Genomic DNA, 25,487 nt, shown 5'->3' with positions numbered 1-25,487 from the left:
CGCCCTGGGGGTTCTCGTGAGGGTTCGGTGACCCCTCCTCAAGGGGGGGGTACTGTTGTGGATTCTGTTTGTGGGCTCCCTCTGGTGGTTACTGCTGGTACTGGGTGACTTTGGTGGGTTGCGGCCTTTGGTTCCCACCTGTCCATCAGAGGCTGGGTGTTTCCTATTTTACCTGGCCTTTCTGTCATTCCCTTGCCGGCTATCAATGTATTCAGATGTGCTCTGTTTGGTTCCTGCCTACCTGCTCCCAGATCTTTCAGGATAAGCTAAGTGCTGATTTTCAGTTGTTTGGTTTTTTGTCCAGCTTGCTTATTATGTCTCTATGCTAGCTGGTAGCTCTAGTGGACTGAGGTTCTCCCCATGTGCCATGAGTTGGCACATGGGTTCTTGTAATCTCAGGATGGTTTTTTGATTAGGGTTTTTTGCTGACCGCTCAGTCCCCTTTTGTATCGTTCTGCTTTCTAGTTTACAGCGGGCCTCTATTTGCTAAAGCTATATATATCATCTCTATGTGTGTGCCTTCCTCTCATTTCACCGTCAATACATGTGGGGGGCAACTATATCTTTTGGGGTTCGTTCCTCTGGAGGCAAGTGAGGTCTTATTTTCTCTGCAGTACTAGTTAGCTCTTAGGCTGGTGCGTGGCGTCTAGAACCAACGTAGGCACGCTCCCTGGCTATCTCTAGTTGCGTTTGTCAGGCGTAGGGCAGCGGTCAGCCCAGGTTCCATCACCCTAGAGCTCGTCCGTTATTTATTTGTACTTTGCTTGTCCTGTGCTATCCCTAGCCATTGGGGATTCATGACAGGGACCACGAAGACTGAAGGCATCTGGCGGTAACTCGGCGGGGTTACGAAGTTTGCTGTGGATCGGCGGGTCCACGAAGGTGACAAGCGGCTTGCTGTGGATCGGCGGGTGCAGGAGCTGCAGTGGCGGTAGCAGCAGCTTGTGATCAGCACCCGGAGGTGCCAAAGATTTGTGACTGCAGCAGGAGCTGTAGCAGTGCCAGCAGGAGCTGGTGAAGTATTAAAAAAAAAATAAAAAATAAAATTGTGCTCCAGGTTGTGCAGACTCTTAAAGGGCCAGTGCAAGCCCAGAGTCACATTGGTGTGCTGTGCGAACTGGGGCCTGAGAGTACTGTGGGAAGTCCATAGGGTGTACCCCAGAGTGGGCTGGTGTCCCTAAAAGGGGGTGGAGTCCCAAAAACGGAGCGGTGCCCAAATAATTATGGTTGGCCAAAAAGGGGCTGCATCCAAAAAAGGGGTAGTTGCCCAAAAGGGGGTGGAGTCCCAAAAGGGGGCGGCGGCGAATGCGCTGATGGACTGTTGCCGGGTTCAGTGTTCGAACAGTGCATGTTCAGAATATTGTAGTGACTTTTCATCTGACAAGATGACACAGAGCTGTTCTGTAGAAGTCAATGGAGTGTGCGTGACTGGACTTCTGGAGTCAGGGAGCCTGGTGACACTGGTGAGCACCACATTCCCTGTCTATCTGATTCCCGGAAGGAAGATGGAAGTCCACTGCGTTCATGGGGTTGCTAGGGATTATCTGGTGTCCAGGGTAATCATTGAGACGCCCACTATTATTGCCAGCCATGATGTACCTGTAGTCCCAGACTTGCCATTCCCTGTTGTAATAGGCCAGGACTTTGAAAGGTTTTGGGACTTGTGGGAGGAAAGGGGAGTGTCGGATTGCTCAGAACGGAGTCGGAATGACCCTAAGGGAGCCCCACCACAACAGATGGCTATAGTGATTCCGAGTGGTGTGATGTATGAAAAGGAGATAGCGACACCTAAGGTCAATAGTCCAGAGTTACGGGTGACCGGAAGAAAGTGTGGGTTTGACACTTGTTTAAATGGGGAATTGCTGTTCCATGATGACAGAGTGAGAGGGGGTGACTCCTATGCAGACTGTGACTCGAGCGCAAAGGGAAAAAAGTGCAGTAAGGAGGAGTCGAGTAAAAATCACCGATCTTCATCTCGTCGTGGGGGCTGCAGAAAGGTGGGACAGGTTACACCCTCTGAGAAGAGAGATGATGAGGAAGAGACAGGGTCAGGTGCAGATATCGTTATTGTCCTTGAGGAGGTCACTTTATCTCTGACAAACCATAGCACTGAGGTAGTTAGTGACGGGCTGGGGTTAGAACAGACCTGTAGTAGACCCACATCTGCAATGCCCGGAAAGAGTGAAGTGGCTCAGTATGATGAAGTACCTGATGCTGAAGAGATGGAAAACTCTGAAGTTACCAAGAGTCCAGAGGTACCTAAGAGTAAACAGACAGATAGCCCAGGACAGACCATAGAGGTGGATGCAGAAACAGGTGGAACTCTGAAGAGGCAGAGTGTGGGTGGGCAAGAGACCCCGTCTGAAAGTTTAATTAAAGAACTGGTGGTGCGACATGTGCTATCCAAAAGAGAGCAGGACCATAACATAGAGCTGCTTAAAGAAACAGTCGAACGAGAAAGGGTCCTGAGGCAAGCAATTGAGCACAAAGTGGGTGACCTAGAGAAGGAGGTTTTGAACTAAGACGTCACCTGTCGGTGTGTTGGGCCATGAATAGGGCCATATTGAAAGATATGGATGTGCTCAGAATGGCTCAAGAAAAGCATCAGCAGGAGCTTCTCCAGAGAGAGGAGGAGCGTCGCTGCCTGGCAGAGGAGTTGCCAATGTCCATCTTGGCGAAGGCTCAAGCAGAAGAAAAGACTGAGGAAGAGTTCGTGCTAAAAGCGGAGCAAGACAGTTACCCGGTCGTGGCAGATGTCCGTGAAGATGAGACCCCGCTTTTCAAGAGCATAATAGAAGTACCCGAAGACGTGCGAGAAGCGTGCGCCAGGAAGGGTGTGCATGAGGCATTTAGAAAGGCAGTAGAGGTGTGTAGTGTGCACTGGGCGCCTGAGACTCAGCAATTGGTCATACTGTCGACTAGGGAAGTCACAGTGAAGCGGGTGGCTGTCCTGAGGGATATGCACCTACACTGCCTCCATGCAAAACAGAGGATCATTTTGAAGAATGATGAAGCCGTTCGACGTTTGGAGCGTGAAAGGAAAGCTCTTAGTCGGTTGGGCTTAGTGGAAGACACAGTCCAAGTACCCAAAGTTCTGGTGGCGAAAGTCATTGGGAAACTTGGGAGAGTGATGCAGGAGATGGTGGATAAATCCGGTCTGAAGAGACTGAGGATACCGGCTGATGAAGAGGTCCAGGTCATGGGTGAAGATGTGATGGTTCCGTTCCTGGTTGTCGGATCCAGAGAGAGTCTTAGGAATATCCGCATGCTCCTGGAATATCGCATGGCATACCTAAGGGAGGTAGAGCAGCTGAGACTTGAGAGACTGCAAGTTAACAGACAGCTGCCAGAGAGGCGAAGAAGTTCGCGTAAGACCGGAAGTCCTCAAGCTGAAGCTAACAGAGGACATGGATGGATTGCTCTCCAGGCAATAAAGACCATGGGAGAAGGTGGCTTGATGAAACAGGTAGAAATAGTGACTCTTCAGTTAGCTCAGGGCTCAGTGACCTAAGCGGGAGATCCTGTAGCAGACGAGATGACAAGGGGTCGTCTTTATCAAAGGGTGTGACGGAAATGGTTGACGAATGCCGACGAAAGGGTTCAGTAACAGGCCCTGACTTTGACAGATGGTTTGACTGTCAGGGACGACTGAGAAGGATCTCTAGTCGGGTAATACAAAGTGCCAAGCCCCACGGCTTTAGGCAGAGGGGGGGAATATGTGGCATAGCGACTGGTTATGTGATTAATGGACGGTATGTATCACAGAGGTGGGTGGCCCTGTAATGGAAGCCTGGGTATGTTTTGCTCAAGCAGATCTACTGCTGAGGGATTTGTTTACATTGGGAAGGCTTCCAGGTGATTGGAGAGATGGGTGGGTCCAGTCACCTACAAACCCACCCAAAGAGGCGTGTCTGAACACGTAAGATGGTTTTGTGTGTAAGGACCTGTGGTGATGTCACGCTCACCTGACTGGCCATGTGACAGGTACCTGGGTGTGGTTACACCTATGTAAAGGAGGTGTGTGTAGCACATGGTGTGAGTGTGTGGGAGTCAGGGTGGACACACTTCCATGTGTCCTGGCTGGACACTGCAGAGTGGCCTGTGTGTTGGACAGTTCCACGTGGGGACAGACGTCCTGAACAACACACAGAGACCTTCTTTAGGCTGGAGAGCCTACGTGATGGACATAGCACAGTCTGTGTGCCCACAGACCTGAGAGAGCGGAGCTCTACTATGGACATTGATGATTCATCTATCTGATGTAAGACTGTTTACCTGTTGTTCCTGTTGCAATGTGGTTTATGGAGCAATAAACCTGTGAACTTTTAAGGAAACGTGTCTCCTGAGTGTCACCCGTCGCACCTGAGCAAGTACAACCGCTACAATAGATAGATAGATATGGGATAGATAGATAGATAGATAGATAGATAGATAGATAGATAGATATGGGATAGATAGATAGATTGATTTATAGATATGCGACAGATAGATAGATAGATAGATATGGGATAGATAGATTGATTTATAGATATGCGATAGATAGATAGATAGATAGATAGATAGATAGATAGATAGATAGATAGATATGGGAGGGATAGATAGATAGATACTGTAGATAGATATGGGATAGATAGATAGATAGATAGATATGGGATAGATAGATACATATGGGATAGATAGATATGGGATAGATAGATATGGGATAGATTGATTTATAGATATGCGATAGATAGATATGGGATAGATATGGGATAGATAGATAGATAGATACTGTAGATAGATATGGGATAGATAGATAGATATGGGATAGATAGACAGATAGATAGATATGGGATAGACAGATAGATAGATAGATAGATAGATAGATAGATATGGGATAGATAGATAGATAGATAGATATGGGATAGATAGATAGATAGATAGATAGATATGGGATAGATAGACAGACAGATAATAGATAGATAGATAGATAGATACATATGGGATAGATAGATATGGGATAGATAGATAGATATGGGATAGATTGATTTATAGATATGCGATAGATATATATGGGATAGATAGATATGGGATAGATAGATAGATAGATAGATAGATAGATAGATAGATAGATAGATAGATAGATATAGATATGGGATAGATAGATAGATAGATATGGAAGGGATAGATAGATAGATAGATAGATATGGGATAGATAGACAGATAGATATGGGATAGATAGATAGATAGATAGATAGATAGATAGATAGATAGGATACATATGGGATAGATAGATAGATAGATAGATATGGGATAGATAGATAGATAGATAGATAGATAGATAGATACTGTAGATAGATATGGGATAGATAGATATGGAATAGATAGATATGGGATAGATAGATAGATAGATAGATATGGGATAGATAGATAGATAGATAGATAGATAGATAGATAGATAGATATGGGATAGATAGATAGATAGATAGATACTGTAGATAGATATGGGATAGATAGATATGGGATAGATAGATATGGAATAGATAGATATGGGATAGATAGATAGATAGATAGATAGATAGATAGATATGGGATAGATAGATAGATAGATAGATAGATAGATAGATAGATAGATAGATAAAGAAAACAAAAAGCAGCCCCAAAAGAAAACAAAGGGTGCAAAAAATCCTTCCAGGTATATGCCAAACCTCATGCTATAATCCAGAAAAATGAAGGCAGCACTCCAATAGAAAAAATAAAAGTGGTTTATTGGCCCATGTGCACATGGGCCAATAAACCACCTTTATTTTTTCGATTGGAGTGCTGCCTTCATTTTCTGGATTATAGATAGATAGATAGATAGATAGATAGATAGATAGATAGATAGAGCAAAACATGCAGGCAGCACTCCATAGCTTAAAGGTAAAAAAAATGTGGTTTTATTTCAAACAAGATTATGGCGTTTTCTAGCATCCTCCATGTGCTAATAAGGAAACCTGACCGGCTGTGATGTAAGTCCAAATTTGCACATATGTATGCACTGTGTAATAAGACACAGGAGTCACTTTTTTGCAAGTGTCACTTTATATGTAATACTTTGCAATGATGTTATTGCGCTTTGAGATTATTAACTTGGAATATGTATTTTAAACACTTTTTGGATGGAATATAACTTAATAAGGATTGTTAAGAATCATGTATATATACTCACCCACCCACGTGTGTTGATCACTGCTTGAGCATGTGGGTTTGAAATAAAACCACAGATTTTTTCACCTTTAAGCTATAGAGTGCTGCCTGCATTTTTCCCTATGTCTGGATTGAGGCAAGTTATTATCATTATTATTATTTATTTATATAGCACCATTGATTCCATGTTGCTGTACATGAGAAGGGGTTACATACAAGTTACAGATATCACTTACAGTAAGGTAACTAACAATGACAGACTGATACAGAGGGGCGAGGACCCTGCCCTTGCGGGCTTACATTCTACAGGATGGTGGGGAAGGAGACAATAGGTTGGAGGTTGCAGGAGCTCCGGTGTTGGTGAGGCAGTAGCTTCGGTAGTGATGAGGAGGCAGCATGGTCAGTGCAGGCTGTAGGCTTTCCTGAAGAGGTGGGTTTTCAGGTTCCGTCTGAAGGATCCGAATGTGGTTTATAATCGGACGTGTTGGGGCAAAGAATTCCAGAGGATGGGGGATATTCGGGAGAAGTCTTGGAGGCGATTGGATGAAGAGCGAATAAGTGTGGAGGAGAAAAGGAGGTCTTGGGAGGACCGGAGATTGCGTGAGGAAGATATCGGGAGATTAGTTCAGAGATATATGGAGGAGACATGTTATGGATGGCCTTGTAGGTCAGTATTAGTAATTGGAACTGGATACGATGAGGGAATGGGAGCCAGTGAAGAGATCTGCATAGGGGGAAAGTGGAGGAGTAGCGAGGAGAGAGATGAATTTTTGGATGTTTTGTCAAGGAGGCGTGCACCCACCTATTGGTAAAGTGCTGTTCCATTTGTTGTATAAATAGATAGATAGATAATAGATAGTAGATAATAGATAGATAGATAATAGATAGACAGGGCCGCCATCAGGGCATTACAGCCGTTACTGGCGTATGGGGCCCGGTGGGCAGAGGGGGCCCGCATCGGGCCCCGTCTCATCTGCTCACCGGGCCCCTACCGGCAGCCGCAGGCTGAACCGGGCCCTTAGCGGCGGCCGGCGCTGCAGCTGTTTAACGCTATTGACGTGTGGGCCCGCGCCCGCACGTCAATAGTTAACAGCCGCCAGCCAATCTGAAGCTGGCAGCTGACGTGTCGCCGGCGTCTGACGTCATTGTCAGTGGCCGGCGAGTGCACGCTTCAGCTGCGTGGAGAGAGCAGGAGCACGGCAGGTAAGCAGAACTTGTTTTTTTTTTTTTTTTATTGAGAGCGGCGATCCGGGGGGGCCCAGGGCAGAAAGCTGGACACAGGGGCAGAATGCTGGACACAGGGGGGCAGAACGCTGGACACAGGTGGCAGAAAGCTGGACACAGGGGGCAGAAAGCTGGATACAGGGGGCAGGATGACAGACATGGCGGCATTACTGGAGACACTGGGGAATTACTGGAGACACTGGGGCATTACTGGAGACACTGGGGCATTACTGGAGACAGATGGGGCAGGATTGGAAACAGATGGGGCAGAACTGAGACACAGGGGGCATGATTGGAGACGGGGCAGAATGGTGATACGGGCATGATTGGAGACACTGGAGGCAGGATTGGAGACAGATGGGGCAGGATTGGATCATGGGGCAGGATGGATACGATGGAGACAGATGGGGCAGGATGGGGAGATCATATGGGGCAGGATGGATACTCATTAGGGCAGGATGGGAGAACATATGGCTGACTCCAGGAATGAGACACACGGGGGCTAGGATGGCGAATATTATTACCATAGGGGCTAAATAAGGGATATTATTACTGCAGTGATGTATTTATTTTAATTTTTGAGTACACTGTTTTAAATGGAGGGGCGGTCCTATTACTGTGTAGAGTGATACTATGTCGCCTTCTTCATGTGGTGTAATGTAGAAGTTGGGAAAATTAAGCAATGTGTTCTGCAAGTGGAACTCGAGATAACTGTGTTATTTCCTGCAGAGATGAGCCCTGGCTGGATGTAATGACGGCGGTCTTTGCGGGATGAAAGATGAAGGACTTCACCTAGAGACGTCACTGGTGAGTCAGTGTGTTACCTATACACTGACACTATACACTGTATACTATATACAGAGGTCCTGTGTATAATGTCACCAGTGATCACTGGATTACCTATACACTATATACAGAGCTCCTGTGTATAATGTCACTGGTGATCACTGTATCACCTGTACACAGACACTGCATACTAAGTACAGATCTCCTGTGTATAATGGCACTTATGGTGATAGTATTGTGTTTTTTTTAATTATTGATCAGTATTGTAGTATTCAGTCACTATGTGGTGGTAATATGTGGTCTGGTCATGATGTTGTGGTATTTGTTCCTTGTATTTGATAGTATTCGATCACTGTGGTGGTAATATGTCATCTGGTCATGGTGTGGCGGTATTTGTGCCTTGTAGATAGTATTATAGGTCACTGTGGTAATAATATGGTGTCTGGTCATGGTGCTGTGGTATTTGTTCCTTGTATGTGGTATTATAGGTCATTTTAAAAATTGAAAAATAAATAAAAATATACCTAAATTGTATTGCATATTTTAACAAATATTTAATAGGTTACAGTAGAGTAGGGCCTGGCCAAAAGTGTCTACCTTGTCATTTTGGTGGCTTAAAAAATATTTTGGCCAAAACAAAAGCTGCCGGCTATATGTGTGATCTGGTGATAGGAACTGTCAATGTGTGATAGGTGAGAAGTGGAGTTTTTCCAAGAGAGAGCGGTGGGACTGTGGACAGTTTGAGGGGTGGAGCGTGGAGGCGGGGCTGGGGTGGAGCCTGGGCGGAGTCTCAAGGGGGGGCCCCAGAAATTTTGCCAGTATGGGGCCCCGAAATTTCTAGTGGCAGCCCTGTAGATAGATAATAGATAGATAGTAGATAATAGATAGATAATAAATAGATAGATAGTAGATAATAGATAGATAGATGATAGATAGATAGATAGATAGATGATAGATAAATAGATGGATAATAGATAATTGATAGACAAAAAAGTGCACAGCCGCCCTGTATAATGGCTAAGACACATGCAAACACTGAATACATGAGCTCTCACACTACATTTAGCAGTGATGCATTTCAGATCTCATGTCCTCAGTCTTTGTGTTTCAGTCCTTGCAGATGCTGCTTTGCGCTTTCGTTGTGTATTTTGTAGTCATTGCAGCTTGCACTTTTTCACACTATGTGGAGGTGCTGTTCAGGTTTTTTGTAGATAGATGGATGGATAGACGGCTCGGAAGCTGTGACAATACTACCCAGCGCTCCAGATCTATAATCAGATGTACATGGTGGGGGAGGTGCTGAGCGTTGTTGATCATAGGAGACTCAAGTCATTATGTTGAAAATTAATTTATCAAAACAAACCGTAACTGTGCGGAGGGGGGGGTGATACCTAATAATGACCATGTGACAGGCGGCATGTGCAGGAGCCCACGCTTACTGAGGTGCATGCTGGCAGGCAGTCCGACCGTCAGATGATGTGCCAGTTTCCTCAGAGTGGTGCGAGCCGAGCTCAGTCTCGGAACCTCCTGCCCGGAATCACACACTTGTCTTCATGTAAGTCTTAGTTGTTTAATGCAAAAAGTAGACAAAGACAAAAAAATACATATTAGACTTGACAAACCCAGGAGCTTGTTCCCGGACACCGCTGATACGTGTCTGTGCCCACAAACCCAGGAGCTTGTTCCCAGACACCGCTGATACGTGTCTGTGGCCACAAACCCAGGAGCTTGTTCCCAGACACTGCTGATACGTGTCTGTGGCCACAAACCCAGGAGCTTGTTCCCAGACACTGCTGATACGTGTCTGTGGCCACAAAACCAGGAGCTTGTTCCCGGACACCGCTGATATGTGTCTGTGGCCACAAACCCAGGAGCTTGTTCCCGGACACCGCTGATACGTGTCTGTGGCCACAAACCCAGGAGCTCGTTCCCAGACACCGCTGATACGTGTCTGCGGCCACAAACCCAGTCGCTCATTTCCGGACACCGCTGATACGTGTCTGTGGCCACAAACCCAGGAGCTCGTTCCTGGACACCGCTGATACGTGTCTGCGGCCACAAACCCAGGAGATTGTTCCCAGACACCGCTGACACGTGTCTGTGGCCACAAACCCAGGAGCTAGTTCCTGGTCACCGCTGATACGTGTCTGTGGCCACAAACCCAGGAGCTCGTTCCTGGACACCGCTGATACGTGTCTGCGGCCACAAACCCAGGAGCTTGTTCCCAGGCACCGCTGATACGTGTCTGTGGCCACAAACCCAGGAGCTTGTTCCCAGGCACCGCTGATACGTGTCTGTGGCCACAAACCCAGGAGCTCGTTCCTGGACACCGCTGATACGTGTCTGCGGCCACAAACCCAGGAGCTTGTTCCCAGACACTGCTGATACGTGTCTGTGGCCACAAACCCAGGAGCTTGTTTCCGGACACCGCTGATACGTGTCTGCGGCCACAAACCCAGGAGCTTGTTCCCAGACACCGCTGATACTTGTCTGTGGCCACTAACCCAGGAGCTTGTTCCCAGACACCGCTGATACGTGTCTGTGGCCACAAACCCAGGAGCTTGTTCCTGGACATCGCTGATACGTGTCTGTGGCCACAAACCCAGTCGCTCATTCCCGGACACCGCTGATATGTGCCTGCGGCCACAAACCCAGGAGCTCGTTTCCAGACACCGCTGATACGTGTCTGTGGCCACAAACCCAGTAGCTCGTTCCCGGACACTGCTGATATGTGTCTGTGGGCACAAACCCAGGAGCTCGTTCCCAGACACCGCTGATACGTGTCTGCGGCCACAAACCCAGTCGCTCATTCCCGGACACCGCTGATACGTGTCTGTGGCCACAAACCCAGGAGCTCGTTCCTGGACACCGCTGATACGTGTCTGCGGCCACAAACCCAGGAGATTGTTCCCAGACACCGCTGATACGTGTCTGTGGCCACAAACCCAGGAGCTAGTTCCTGGTCACCGCTGATACGTGTCTGTGGCCACAAACCCAGGAGCTCGTTCCTGGACACCGCTGATACGTGTCTGCGGCCACAAACCCAGGAGCTTGTTCCCAGGCACCGCTGATACGTGTCTGTGGCCACAAACCCAGGAGCTTGTTCCCAGGCACCGCTGATACGTGTCTGTGGCCACAAACCCAGGAGCTCGTTCCTGGACACCGCTGATACGTGTCTGCGGCCACAAACCCAGGAGCTTGTTCCCAGACACTGCTGATACGTGTCTGTGGCCACAAACCCAGGAGCTTGTTTCCGGACACCGCTGATACGTGTCTGCGGCCACAAACCCAGGAGCTTGTTCCCAGACACCGCTGATACTTGTCTGTGGCCACTAACCCAGGAGCTTGTTCCCAGACACCGCTGATACGTGTCTGTGGCCACAAACCCAGGAGCTTGTTCCTGGACATCGCTGATACGTGTCTGTGGCCACAAACCCAGTCGCTCATTCCCGGACACCACTGATATGTGCCTGCGGCCACAAACCCAGGAGCTCGTTCCCAGACACCGCTGATACGTGTCTGTGGCCACAAACCCAGGAGCTCGTTCCCGGACACCGCTGATATGTGTCTGTGGGCACAAACCCAGGCACTTATTCCTGCATACCACTGATACGTGTCTGTGGCCACAAACCCAGGAACTTGTTCCCAGACACCGCTGATACGTGTCTGCGGCCACAAACCCAGGCGCTTGTTCCCAGACACCGCTGACATGTGTCTGCGGCCACAAACCCAGGCGCTTGTTACTGCACACTGCTGATACATGTCTGCGGCCACAAACCCAGGCGCTTGTTACCGGACACCACTGATACGTGTCTGCAGCCACAGACCCAGGCACTTGTTCCTGGACACCACTGATACGTGTCTGCGGCCACAAACTCAGGAGCTTGTTACTGGACATCATTGATACGTGTCTGCGGTCACAGACCCAGGCACTTTTTCCTGGACGCTACTGATACGTGCAGAGGCGTAGCTAGGGTTTCAACTTAGGGGGGGCGAAACATCTGAGTGGGCCCCTAACCAGCTAACCCTGATTACAGCTACGGTTGCGCACTCTAATTGTGAATATAGGGGAACCTCAGAATATGACCCTACTGTTATTGAAAATAAATCTATATACAAAAACGAACATTGACTTTACCGCCATATTGGACCATATGCACAATAATAATGTCCCCTAAGTTCCCCCATGTACTGCTCCATTATACACAGTATCGTGAGCTTAAAGCTTCCCTATACACAGTCTAAGGCTCCCACAGCTCCCCTATACACAGTATGATGGTTCTATAACTCCCCTATACACAGTATGATGTTCTCACTGCTCCCCTCTACACAGTATACCACTGCTCCCCTATAGATAGTATGAGCCCAATGCTCCCCTATACACAGTATAATGCTGACAGAACTCCACTATAGAAAGTATAATGCCCCCCAGAGCTCCCCTATATACAGTGTCATGGGCCAACAGCTCCCATATGCACAATATGCCTTCACAGTTCCCTATACACAGTATGATGTCCCTGACAGTTTCCCTGTACACAGTATGATGGGCCCGCAGCTCCCTTATACACAGTATGATGGGCCCACAGCTCCCGTATACACAGTATGATGGACCAGCAGCTCCCTTATACACTGTATGATGGGCCCGCAGCTCCCTTATACATAGTATGATTGGCCCACATCTCCCTTATATACAGTATGATGGGCCCGCAGCTCCCTTATACACAGTATGATGGGCCCGCAGCTTCCTTATACACAGTATGATGGGCCCGCAGCTCCCGTATACACAGTATGATGAGCCCGCAGCTTCCTTATACACAGTATGATGGGCCCGCAGCTCCCGTATACACAGTATGATGGGCCCGCAGCTCCCTTATACACAGTATGATGGGCCCGCAGCTCCCTTATACACAGTATGATGGGCCCGCAGCTCCCTTATACACAGTATGATGGGCCCGCAGCTCCCTTATACACAGTATGATGGGCCCGCAGCTCCCGTATACACAGTATGATGAGCCCGCAGCTCCCGTATACACAGTATGATTGACCTGCAGCTCCCGTATACACAGTATGATGGACTGGCAGCTCCCGTATACAGTATGATGGACCCACAGCTCCCTTATACATAGTATGATTGGCCCGCAGCTCCCGTATACACAGTATGATGGACCAGCAGCTCCCTTATACACTGTATGATGGGCCCGCAGCTCCCTTATACATAGTATGATTGGCCCGCATCTCCCTTATATACAGTATGATGGGCCCGCAGCTCCCTTATACACAGTATGATGGGCCCGCAGCTCCCGTATACACAGTATGATTGGCCCGCAGCTCCCGTATACACAGTATGATGGGCCCGCAGCTCCCGTATACACAGTATGATGGGCTCACAGCTCCCATATACTGTACACAGTATGATGGACTCACAGCTCCCGTATACACAGTATGATTGGCCTGCAGCTCCCGCATACACAGTATGATGGGCCCACAGCTCCTTTATACATAGTATGATTGGCCCGCAGCTCCCGTATACACAGTATGAAGGGCCCGCAGCACCCTTAGACATAGTATGATTGGCCTGCAGCTCCGGTATACACAGTATGATGGACCCGCAGCTCCCGTATACACAGTATGATTGGCCCACAGCTCCCTTACACACAGTATGATGGGCCCACAGCTCCCTTATACACAGTATGAAGTCCCTCACAGTTCCCCTGTACACAGTATGATGGACTCACAGCTCCGTCACGATTTGGATGCCCCGGTCATTTACTCATCCTCCGGTGTATTCACTATTTTGTGGCACTGCTGTAGTCCCACTGCTCAAACTTGTGAGCGCAGCTTCTGACTGGCCAGAAGTTAGAAGCTATGTCACAAGCGCTCAATGTAAGACTATGAGGCTATGTGCACTTGTTGCGGATTCGTGTGCGGATTTACCACGGATTTCCTGTGTTTTTTGTGCAGATTTCACCTGCGTTTTACCACCTGCGGAATCCTATACAGGAGCAGATGTAAAATGCTGCGGAATCCGCAAAAAGAATTGACATGCTGCGGAAAATACAACGCAGCATTTCTGCACTGTATTTTCCGCACCATGGGCACTGCGGATTTGGTTTTCCATAGGTTTACATGGCACTGTAAACCAGATGGAAAACTGCTGTGAATCCGCAGCGGCCAATCCACAACATGTGCACACAGCCTGAGGCCGGCGTCACACTGGCGAGTTTTACGGACGTAAGAGCGCAGAAACTACGTCCGTAAAACTCGCATAACATACGGCACAATTATTCTCAATGGGGCTGCTCCTATTAGCCGTATATTACGGTTCAGTATTATACGGCTTTCTACGGCCGTACAAAATCGCAGCATGCTGCGTTTGTCAGCGTACTGCGCAAAAAAATCGCCAATGAAAGTCTATGGGGGCGAGAAAAATACGGATTCCACACGGACCAGCAGTGTGACTTGCGAGAAATACGCAGCGGTGTTAGTGAAAAGTCGGTAATTCAATTGCCGGCTTTTCATTTCTCCTGCACAAACCCGACAGGATATGAGACATGGTTTACATACAGTAAACCATCTCATATCCCCCTTTTTTTTGCATATTCCACACTACTAATGTTAGTAGTGTGTATGTGCAAAATTTCAGCGCTGTAGCTGCTAAAATAAAGGGTTAAATGGCGGAAAAAATTGGCGTGGGCTCCCGCGCAATTTTCTCCGCCAGAGTGGTAAAGCCAGTGACTGAGGGCAGATATTAATAGCCAGGAGAGGGTCCATGGATATTGGCCCCCCCGTGGCTACAAACATCTGCCCCCAGCCACCCCAGAAAAGGCACATCTGGAAGATGCGCCTATTCTGGCACTTGGCCACTCTCTTCCCACTCCCTGTAGCGGTGGGATATGGGGTAATGAAGGGTTAATGCCACCTTGCTATTGGAAGGTGACATTAAGCCAGATTAATGATGGAGAGGCGTCAATTATGACACCTATCCATTATTAATCCAATTGTAGGAAAGGGTTAAAAAACACACACACACATGATTTAAAAGTATTTTAATGAAATAAACACAGCGGTTGTTGTAATAATTTATTGTTCTCTCAAATCCATTTGCAGTCCCTCGCTTGGCAACATAATAAACGCACAAGATACATACCTTCTGATGTACTGTCAGGTCCAACGATGTAATCCATCTGAAGGGGTTAACTAATATTACAGGCAGGAGCCCTGCTATAATGCAGCTGTGCTCCGTGCCTGTAATTCCCCTGCGAATGAATGAAATGTAGGTCATTGACCTACATTTCCTTCAGTCGCGGTGATGCGCCCCCTGGTGGATGTCCTCATATGACCTGGAGCGTGGGAAAAAGTTCCCAGGCTGCAGTTCATGAGAACATCCACCAGAGGGCGCCTCACCGCGAATGAATGAAATGTAGGTCAATGACCTACATTTCATTCATTCGCAGGGGAATTACAGGCACGGAGCACAGCTGCATTATAGCAGGGCTCCTGCCTGTAATATTAGTTAACCCCTTCAGATGGATTACATCGTTGGACCTGACAGTACATCAGAAGGTATGTATCTTGTGCGTTTATTATGTTGCCAAGCGAGGGACTGCAAATGGATTTGAGAGAACAATAAATTATTACAACAACCGCTGTGTTTATTTCATTAAAATACTTTTCAATCATGTGTGTGTGTGTGTTTTTTAACCCTTTCCTACAATTGGATTAATAATGGATAGGTGTCATAATTGACGCCTCTCCATCATTAATCTGGCTTAATGTCACCTTCCAATAGCAAGGTGGCATTAACCCTTCATTACCCCATATCCCACCGCTACAGGGAGTGGGAAGAGAGTGGCCAAGTGCCAGAATAGGCGCATCTTCCAGATGTGCCTTTTCTGGGGTGGCTGGGGGCAGATGTTTTTAGCCACGGGGGGGCCAATAACCATGGACCCTCTCCTGGCTATTAATATCTGCCCTCAGTCACTGGCTTTACCGCTCTGGCGGAGAAAATTGCGCGGGAGCCCACGCCAATTTTTTCCGCCATTTAACCCTTTATTTTAGCAGCTACAGCGCTGAAATTTTGCAGATACACACTACTAACATTAGTAGTGTGGAATATGCAAAAAAAAGGGGATATGAGATGGTTTACTGTATGTAAACCATGTCTCATATCCTGTCGGGTTTGTGCAGGAGAAATGAAAAGCCGGCAATTGAATTACCGGCTGTTCACAGATATCGCGCTGATTGAAATCTAAATACAGAATATATATATATGTGTCACAATGACATATATATATATATATACTGTATATATGTTTTCCCGAACATTTGAGCACATAAATCCATTAGATGTCGGTTTTGCAAGCCTGCGCGAAAATCTCGCAGTACGGATGCCATACGGATTACATACGGAGGATGCCATGCGCAAAATACGCTGACACACCCTGACTACGGATCACTATTTTGGGAACATTTCTCCGTATTACGGCCGTAGTACGGACGTATAATACGTGGCGTATTGTCTTACGCCAAGTGTGACGCCGGCCTGAGAGTGAGAAAGAGGCCAGAACGAGGCTCCCATAGACTCACACTGATTAGTGACCTCTGTGCTGCTCCATGAAACACTGGAGCCTCGGACAGGCCACAAACTGCAGGAGACGGAGCCGAGCGGAGACTTAGGGTATGTGCACACGCTGCGGATCCGCAGCAGTTTCCCATGCGTTTACATTACAATGTAAACCTATGGGAAACTAAATCCGCAGTGCACATGCTGCGGAAAAAAACGCCGGAAGCGCAGCGGTTTACATTCCGCAGCATGTCAATTCTTTGTGCGGATTCTGCTGCGGGTTTAGACCTGCTCCAATAGAAAACTGCAGGTGTAAACCCGCAGCGCAATCCGCAATAGAAACCGCGATAAATCCGCAGGAAAAATCGCAGCGGTTTTGCCCTGCGAATTTATCAAATCCGCTGCGGAAAAATCCGCAGTCCTCCACAATACGTGTGCACATACCCTAAAACAGATGAAAACGCCAAAAGGCAAGTATCAGACAGGGGGCAGGGGACATGGATTTTCAGCACCGCTCCAGCAATGAAATAAAAAGTAATGCTGGAGTGGTGCTGTAAATGTGATGCAGCTCCTGGTTACTGTATGCGGGCTCCTTATACTAATACTCATAAAAGGCCCAGGTGGTACGTATCAAAAGCCCCCTCCCCCCCCCATCTCCAGCCTCCCCAGACAGCAAATATTACATGATGGAGTACATATAATATCATAACTAAACATTATAATATTCAGCCCCCAGTGACCTGTCCCCCCGCCCCCACTTCAATACCCCCATCAACTCCATCATCTCACATCCACCCCCTCAGTGCCCTGTCCCACCTCACCCACCTTCTGCCCTCACAGCACCCAAATGGTCTTACATTCACCCCCCAGTGTCCTGTCTCCCCTCCCCCACAATACCCCCATGGTCTCACATTCACCCCCCCCCCCCCCAGTGCCCTGTCCCCCGTGCCCCCTCACTCACTTTCAGCCCCCACAATACCCCAACGGTCTCACAGTGACATACCTGAATTTAAGAACCCTAAGGCTAGTTTCACACTAGCGTTAACTGCAATACGTCGCAAATGCGTCGTTTTTGCGAAACGCCGCATCCAGCAAAAGTTTTTGCTGGATACGTTGTTTCGTCATAGAGTAACATTAGCGACGCATTTGCGACGCATTTGCGACGCATTTCCAAACGGTGAATGCGTTTGGCGGCGTTTGGGCGTATGGTAGCGGTCCGTCGGGAGAAAAAAACGTTACATGTAACGTTTTTTGCTCCCGACGGTCCGCTTTTTCCGACCGCGCATGCGCAGTCGGAACTCCGCCCCCACCTCCCCGCACTTCCCCGCACATCACAATGGGGCAGCGGATGCGTGGGAAATATGCATCCGCTGCCCCCGTTGTGCGGCGGAGACCACACTAGCGTCGGGAACGTCGGCCCGACGCGCAGCGACGGGTTGTTCCCGACGCTAGTGTGAAAGTAGCCTAACAAGTTCCATCCCCAGCACTTACTGATAACGTTTGCACTGCAGGCAGGACCAGGAAGTGTCTAGGTGAAATGCAAGATGTGGGCACTAGGACCCAGCGTGCCTGAGCCAATCCCAGCGTGCACAGAGTAAAGAAAACTGCAGCCAGGAAAAGCTTCATCATCAGGTCAGACGGGCGAAACCATTCACTGCAGGGGGGAGACTGCAGCCGGCCACTGTGCGAGCAGCCTGCAGAGTCTCCGTCAGACGGGAGCAGACATTATACTGCTCTGCTCCTATGCGGTGTTCTGCCTCCTCACAGAAGTGGCCCTGCCCTGGCTCCCAGTGGGCCCCTTCATTTGACAGGGCCCGGGGCGATGGCCCCCTCTGCCCCCCCAGTAGCTACGCTACTGCGTGTCTACGGCCACAAACCCAGGAGCTTGTTCCTGGACACCACTGATACGTGTCTGCGGTCACAGATGTTCTTTACTGCACAAATCTACTGTGTATTAAATATCCTCCAAACAATGACTGAATTCAGGTGCAGCAATAATAGTGATTAGTGAACGTGGCCAGAGGGTTATATATGGTTATTGTGTATACAACAAGTGTAATATATAGTATATTGTGTGTAATACACCGCACTGTACTTTATCATGTAGTGTACTATACTGTGTTATTATACATTGTGATCCTCTCCAGCACTATGTGCTATATATGCTGTGTACTATTACATGCCATTATATACGGCACTGTGCAATAATATAACATATCACAGTGCAAGTTGTATCTCCTTTATACATGGAGCCGCTCTGCACTGTACCCTGTGTATCACACCATCAGTCATTTATGGGAATATCACCATATCTAGATTATTAGTATTCTATCCAGCACTTTTTAATTTATGCCATGGTCTTATTTGTTAGTTTTATTGATTCTCATGCTGCACTCTCGAATAACATGCTGGTCTACGTCATCCCATAACATGCTCCAATATACCATACTGTGCCGATATAATTTATTGTACTACCCTAAATTATAACAGATTGCTCCACAGTATCATAAAATCAGCTCCACTTCACATTATCGTCATACAATGTGCTGTAAGATCCGAGTACTGTACTATTATATACTACTTTAATGGGCTGAACAATAATATTCTTTGCTGAACTACACTATTATACAAGGGTGTACACTATACTGCGCCATCCTATAACATGCAATAGTATACTGTGGGATCACATCCTATGACACCATTATAGTGCACTGATCGCTTATATTCTTCTCTGTGCTGAAATAATGTATCCATAATGTTCTACATTGTAACAGGTCACATAATATCATATTGTAAACTATTTTGTACCATCTGATACACTGCATCCTATTATTATATAGTATACTATTGTACTCAACTATAATAGACTGTTATGAACTGCACTTCGGATTTTTAAAATAAACCAATGTAAAATCTGTGCACTATACAATTATAAGGGGAACACTACACCTGGTACTGTGTATATAGTATAACATTACCCCTGGTACTGTGTATATAGTATAACATTACCCCTGGTACTGTGTATATAGTATAACATTACCCCTGGTACTGTGTATATAGTATAACATTACCCCTGGTACTGGGTATATAGTATAATATTACCCCTGGTACTGTGTATATAGTATAATATTGACCCTGCTACTATGTATGTAGTATAACATTACCCCTGGTACTGAGTATATAGTGTAACATTACCCCTGGTACTGTGTATTTAGTATAACATTACCCCTGGTACTGTGCATATAGTATAACATTACCCCTGGTACTGTGCATATAGTATAACATTACCCCTGGTACTCTGTATATAGTATAACATTACCCCTGGTACTGTGCATATAGTATAACATTAACCCTGGTACTGTGCATATAGTATAACATTACCCCTGGTACTGTGTATATAGTATAACATTACCCTGGTACTGTGTATATAGTGTAACATTACCCCTGGTACTGTGTATATAGTATAACATTACATCTGGTACTGTGTATATAGTATAACATTACCCCTGGTACTGTGCATATAGTATAACATTACCCCTGGTACTGTGCATATAGTATAACATTACCCTTGGTACTGTGCATATAGTATAACATTACCCCTGGTACTGTGTATATAGTATAACATTACCCCTGGTACTGTGTATATAGTATTACATTACCCCTGGTACTGTGTATATAGTGTAACATTACCCCTGGTACTGTGTATATAGTATAACATTACCCCTGGTACTGTGCATATAGTATAACATTACCCTTGGTACTGTGTATATAGTATAACATTACCCCTGGTACTGTGTATATAGTATAACATTACCCCTGGTACTGTGCATATAGTATAACATTACCCTTGGTACTGTGTATATAGTATAACATTACCCTGGTACTGTGTATATAGTATAACATTACCCCTGGTACTGTGTATATAGTATAACATTACCCCTGGTACTGTGTATTTAGTGTAACATTACCCCTGGTACTGTGTATATAGTATAACATTACATCTGGTACTGTGTATATACTATAACATTACCCCTGGTACTGTGCATATAGTATAACATTACCCTTGGTACTGTGTATATAGTATAACATTACCCTGGTACTGTGTATATAGTATAACATTACCCCTGGTACTGTGTATATAGTATAACATTACCCCTGGTACTGTGTATTTAGTGTAACATTACCCCTGGTACTGTGTATATAGTATAACATTACATCTGGTACTGTGTATATACTATAACATTACCCCTGGTACTGTGTGTATAGTATAACATTACCCCTGGTACTGTGCGTATAGTATAACATTACCCCTGGTACTGTGTATATAGTATAACATTACCCTGGTACTGTGTATATAGTGTAACATTACCCCTGGTACTGTGTATATAGTATAACATTACCCCTGGTGCTGTGTATGTAGTATAACATTACCCCTGGTACTGTGCATATAGTATAACATTACCCTTGGTACTGTGTATATAGTATAACATTACCCTGGTACTGTGTATATAGTATAACATTACCCCTGGTACTGTGTATATAGTATAACATTACCCCTGGTACTGTGTATTTAGTGTAACATTACCCCTGGTACTGTGTATATAGTATAACATTACATCTGGTACTGTGTATATACTATAACATTACCCCTGGTACTGTGTGTATAGTATAACATTACCCCTGGTACTGTGCGTATAGTATAACATTACCCCTGGTACTGTGTATATAGTATAACATTACCCTGGTACTGTGTATATAGTGTAACATTACCCCTGGTACTGTGTATATAGTATAACATTACCCCTGGTACTGTGCATATAGTATAACATTACCCCTGGTGCTGTGTATGTAGTATAACATTACCCCTGGTACTGTGCATATAGTATAACATTACCCCTGGTACTGTGTATATAGTATAACATTACCCCTGGTACTGTGCATATAGTATAACATTACCCCTGGTACTGTGCATATAGTATAACATTACCCCTGGTACTGTGTATATAGTATAACATTACCCCTGGTACTGTGCATATAGTATAACATTACCCCTGGTACTGTATATATAGTATAACATTACCCCTGGTACTGTGTATATAGTATAACATTACCCCTGGTACTGTGTATATAGTATAACATTACCCCTGGTACTGTGCATATAGTATAACATTACCCCTGGTACTGTATATATAGTATAACATTACCCCTGGTACTGTGTATATAGTATAACATTACCCCTGGTACTGTATATATAGTATAACATTACCCCTGGTACTGTATATATAGTATAACATTACCTCTGGTACTGTGTATATAGTATAACATTACCCCTGGTACTGTGCATATAGTATAACATTACCCCTGGTACTGTATATATAGTATAACATTACCCCTGGTACTGTGTATATAGTATAACATTACCCCTGGTACTGTGCATATAGTATAACATTACCCCTGGTACTGTGCATATAGTATAACATTACCCCTGGTACTGTGTATATAGTATAACATTACCCCTGGTACTGTGTATATAGTATAACATTACACCTGGTACTGTGCATATAGTATAACATTACCCCTGGTACTGTGTATATAGTATAACATTACCCCTGGTACTGTGCATATAGTATAACATTACCCCTGGTACTGTGCATATAGTATAACATTACCCCTGGTACTGTGTATTTAGTATAACATTACCCCTGGTACTGTGTATATAGTATAACATTACCCCTGGTACTGTGTATATAGTATAACATTACCCCTGGTACTGTGCATATAGTATAACATTACCCTTGGTACTGTGTATATAGTATAACATTACCCCTGGTACTGTGCATATAGTATAACATTACCCTTGGTACTGTGCATATAGTATAACATTACCCCTGGTACTGTGTATATAGTATAACATTACCCCTGGTACTGTGTATATAGTATAACATTACACCTGGTACTGTGCATATAGTATAACATTACCCCTGGTACTGTGTATATAGTATAACATTACCCCTGGTACTGTGCATATAGTATAACATTACCCCTGGTACTGTGTATTTAGTATAACATTACCCCTGGTACTGTGTATATAGTATAACATTACCCCTGGTACTGTGTATATAGTATAACATTACCCCTGGTACTGTGCATATAGTATAACATTACCCCTGGTACTGTGTATATAGTATAACATTACCCCTGGTACTGTGTATATAGTATAACATTACCCCTGGTACTGTGTATATAGTATAACATTACCCCTGGTACTGTGCATATAGTATAACATTACCCCTGGTACTGTGCATATAGTATAACATTACCCCTGGTACTGTGCATATAGTATAACATTACCCCTGGTACTGTGTATATAACATTACATCTGGTTTTGTTACACTCGCTAATAAAACAAGTTTGCAGAAGTGATGACGTCCAAGTGTCCCAATATGATACAATTCTAAATAATAATAATGCAGTTATTAATAATAATACAGTTAGAGCCATGATTATTTACGGTGTCCTTCTGGGATATTCATGCTCAGTATCTCCCATACATCCTGCACTTTCTCTTCTCTGTCTCATAAGAGCAGCAATGGATGGAGAGCACCCAGTCTTACCTGAGCTGCCATGAAGGAGAGGTCCATGGTTACTGGTGGAGTGGACCCTTTTCTACAGATCCAGGGCGACCTCAGCTGAGCTCATCCTCCTGGGCTCCCTTAGGTTTTTACATGAGGGGAGGGAAACAACTGGTACTGAGACCTGAGTGACCCAACCTGCTGCTGCCACGCTCATGCCCAGTCCTGCATGCACTGACCACCACTGACCAGGCACTGTGTTCTGCCGATGGTGCTCCGATAGGGGGAAGCCTCCTGTGCCATCCAGAGTTAACTCTTAACTGTCCATCCTCACGGCGCCCATATGTACCGACGGAGAGAAGGGAACAGATGCATGGGTTATGTATTATCCATGGCGAGCTATTCTAGTGTGAACGCCTTGGCACAGATTTGTGTGTCGGTGGCGGAATATTCTGCAGCGAGGTTCATTTATAAAGGGATGTGATGGTTAAATGGGTTCCTATGGAAACAAAAGCTCCTTAGGGACAGAGCGAATAAGCGGAGCGACTGACAGCGAAGTTTCCGGCAGATGTAGACGGTGTCGGGAAGTTGGTGACGGTCCTCGATTCGGGCTTCCTAAGGGTCAGAACCTGGATGGCTGATTGTAAGAAGCTGAAAAAGAGCAGAACGGAAGTAGTAGCTATAGGGTGTGCGGTGCAAGCCGCTGTCCAAGGCTCCTGAGCCGAAAGTGGGGCCAAGGAGCCCTCTGCCACATAGGAAGAGCCACATAGGAAGGCACCAGTATGATAACGGGGGCATTCTAGGTGGGGGCCGGATACAGATTTTACATTAAGGTCCTGGGAAATATGTCTCTGTGCAGAAAATATACAAAGAGTCAAAGGTGAGACGTCTGCATGGAAACTATTATTATTATAATGGGGAAAGACAAAAAAAGGAACTTCCAGATAAAATGTCTCACCAGTCCTGGAAATAAGGAGGAAGAAAAACAAGATCAATTCAATAATGAAGATATCAGGACGTCACTATTGATCTGCAGAAGAAAATGGAGATCTCTCATCCAAAGGAATCACTGGAGAGAAAAACAACAAGAAGAATAATCAGATCTATATTACTCACCAGGAGGAGACACACTGATAGTATTGTTATATTCTTATACACAGAGGCAGCAATATAGTAGTTATATTCTTGTACATAGGGGGCAGTATTATAGTAGTTATATTCTTGTACATAGGAGCAGTATTATAGTAGTTATATTCTTGTACATAGGAGCAGTATTATAGTAGTTATATTCTTGTACATAGGGACAGTATTATAGTAGTTATATTCTTGTACATAGAGGCAGTATTATAGTAGTTATATTCTTGTACATAGGAGCAGTATTATAGTAGTTATATTCTTGTACATAGGGGCAGTATTATAGTAGTTATATTCTTGTACATAGGGACAGTATTATAGTAGTTATATTCTTGTACATAGAGGCAGTATTATAGTAGTTATATTCTTGTACATAGGAGCAGTATTATAGTAGTTATATTCTTGTACATAGGGGCAGTATTATAGTAGTTATATTCTTGTACATAGGAGCAGTATTATACTAGTTATATTCTTGTACATAGGGGGCAGTATTATAGTAGTTATATTCTTGTACATACGAGCAGTATTATAGTAGTTATATTCTTGTACATAGAGGCAGTATTATAGTAGTTATATTCTTGTACATAGGGACAGTATTATAGTAGTTATATTCTTGTACATAGGAGCAGTATTATAGTAGTTATATTCTTGTACATAGGAGCAGTATTATAGTAGTTATATTCTTGTACATAGGGACAGTATTATAGTAGTTATATTCTTGTACATAGAGGCAGTATTATAGTAGTTATATTCTTGTACATAGGAGCAGTATTATAGTAGTTATATTCTTGTACATAGGGGCAGTATTATAGTAGTTATATTCTTGTACATAGGAGCAGTATTATACTAGTTATATTCTTGTACATAGGGGGCAGTATTATAGTAGTTATATTCTTGTACATACGAGCAGTATTATAGTAGTTATATTCTTGTACATAGGAGCAGTATTATAGTAGTTATATTCTTGTACATAGGGGCAGTATTATAGTAGTTATATTCTTGTACATAGGAGCAGTATTATACTAGTTATATTCTTGTAC

The 25,487-nt window shown here is 45.3% G+C and overlaps 1 protein-coding gene across 1 annotated transcript in view; it reads right to left on the bottom strand.

Moving 5' to 3' along the window:
* Positions 1 to 24,382, bottom strand: part of C1H14orf132 (chromosome 1 C14orf132 homolog) — a 117,154-nt gene extending 92,772 nt beyond the window's left edge. The window contains exon 1 of the mRNA XM_077268773.1: positions 23,356 to 24,382. Coding sequence (XP_077124888.1) covers positions 23,356 to 23,382 — 27 coding nt within the window. The 5' untranslated portion in view covers positions 23,383 to 24,382. The remainder of the gene's footprint in view (positions 1 to 23,355) is intronic.
* Positions 24,383 to 25,487: the final 1,105 nt, after the last annotated feature.

This window comes from Ranitomeya variabilis, chromosome 1, assembly GCF_051348905.1.
Source record: "Ranitomeya variabilis isolate aRanVar5 chromosome 1, aRanVar5.hap1, whole genome shotgun sequence".
NCBI lineage: Eukaryota > Metazoa > Chordata > Amphibia > Anura > Dendrobatidae > Ranitomeya > Ranitomeya variabilis.
Note: the sequence above shows the minus strand (reverse complement) of the source record. Positions and strands in the feature narration are given on the sequence as shown.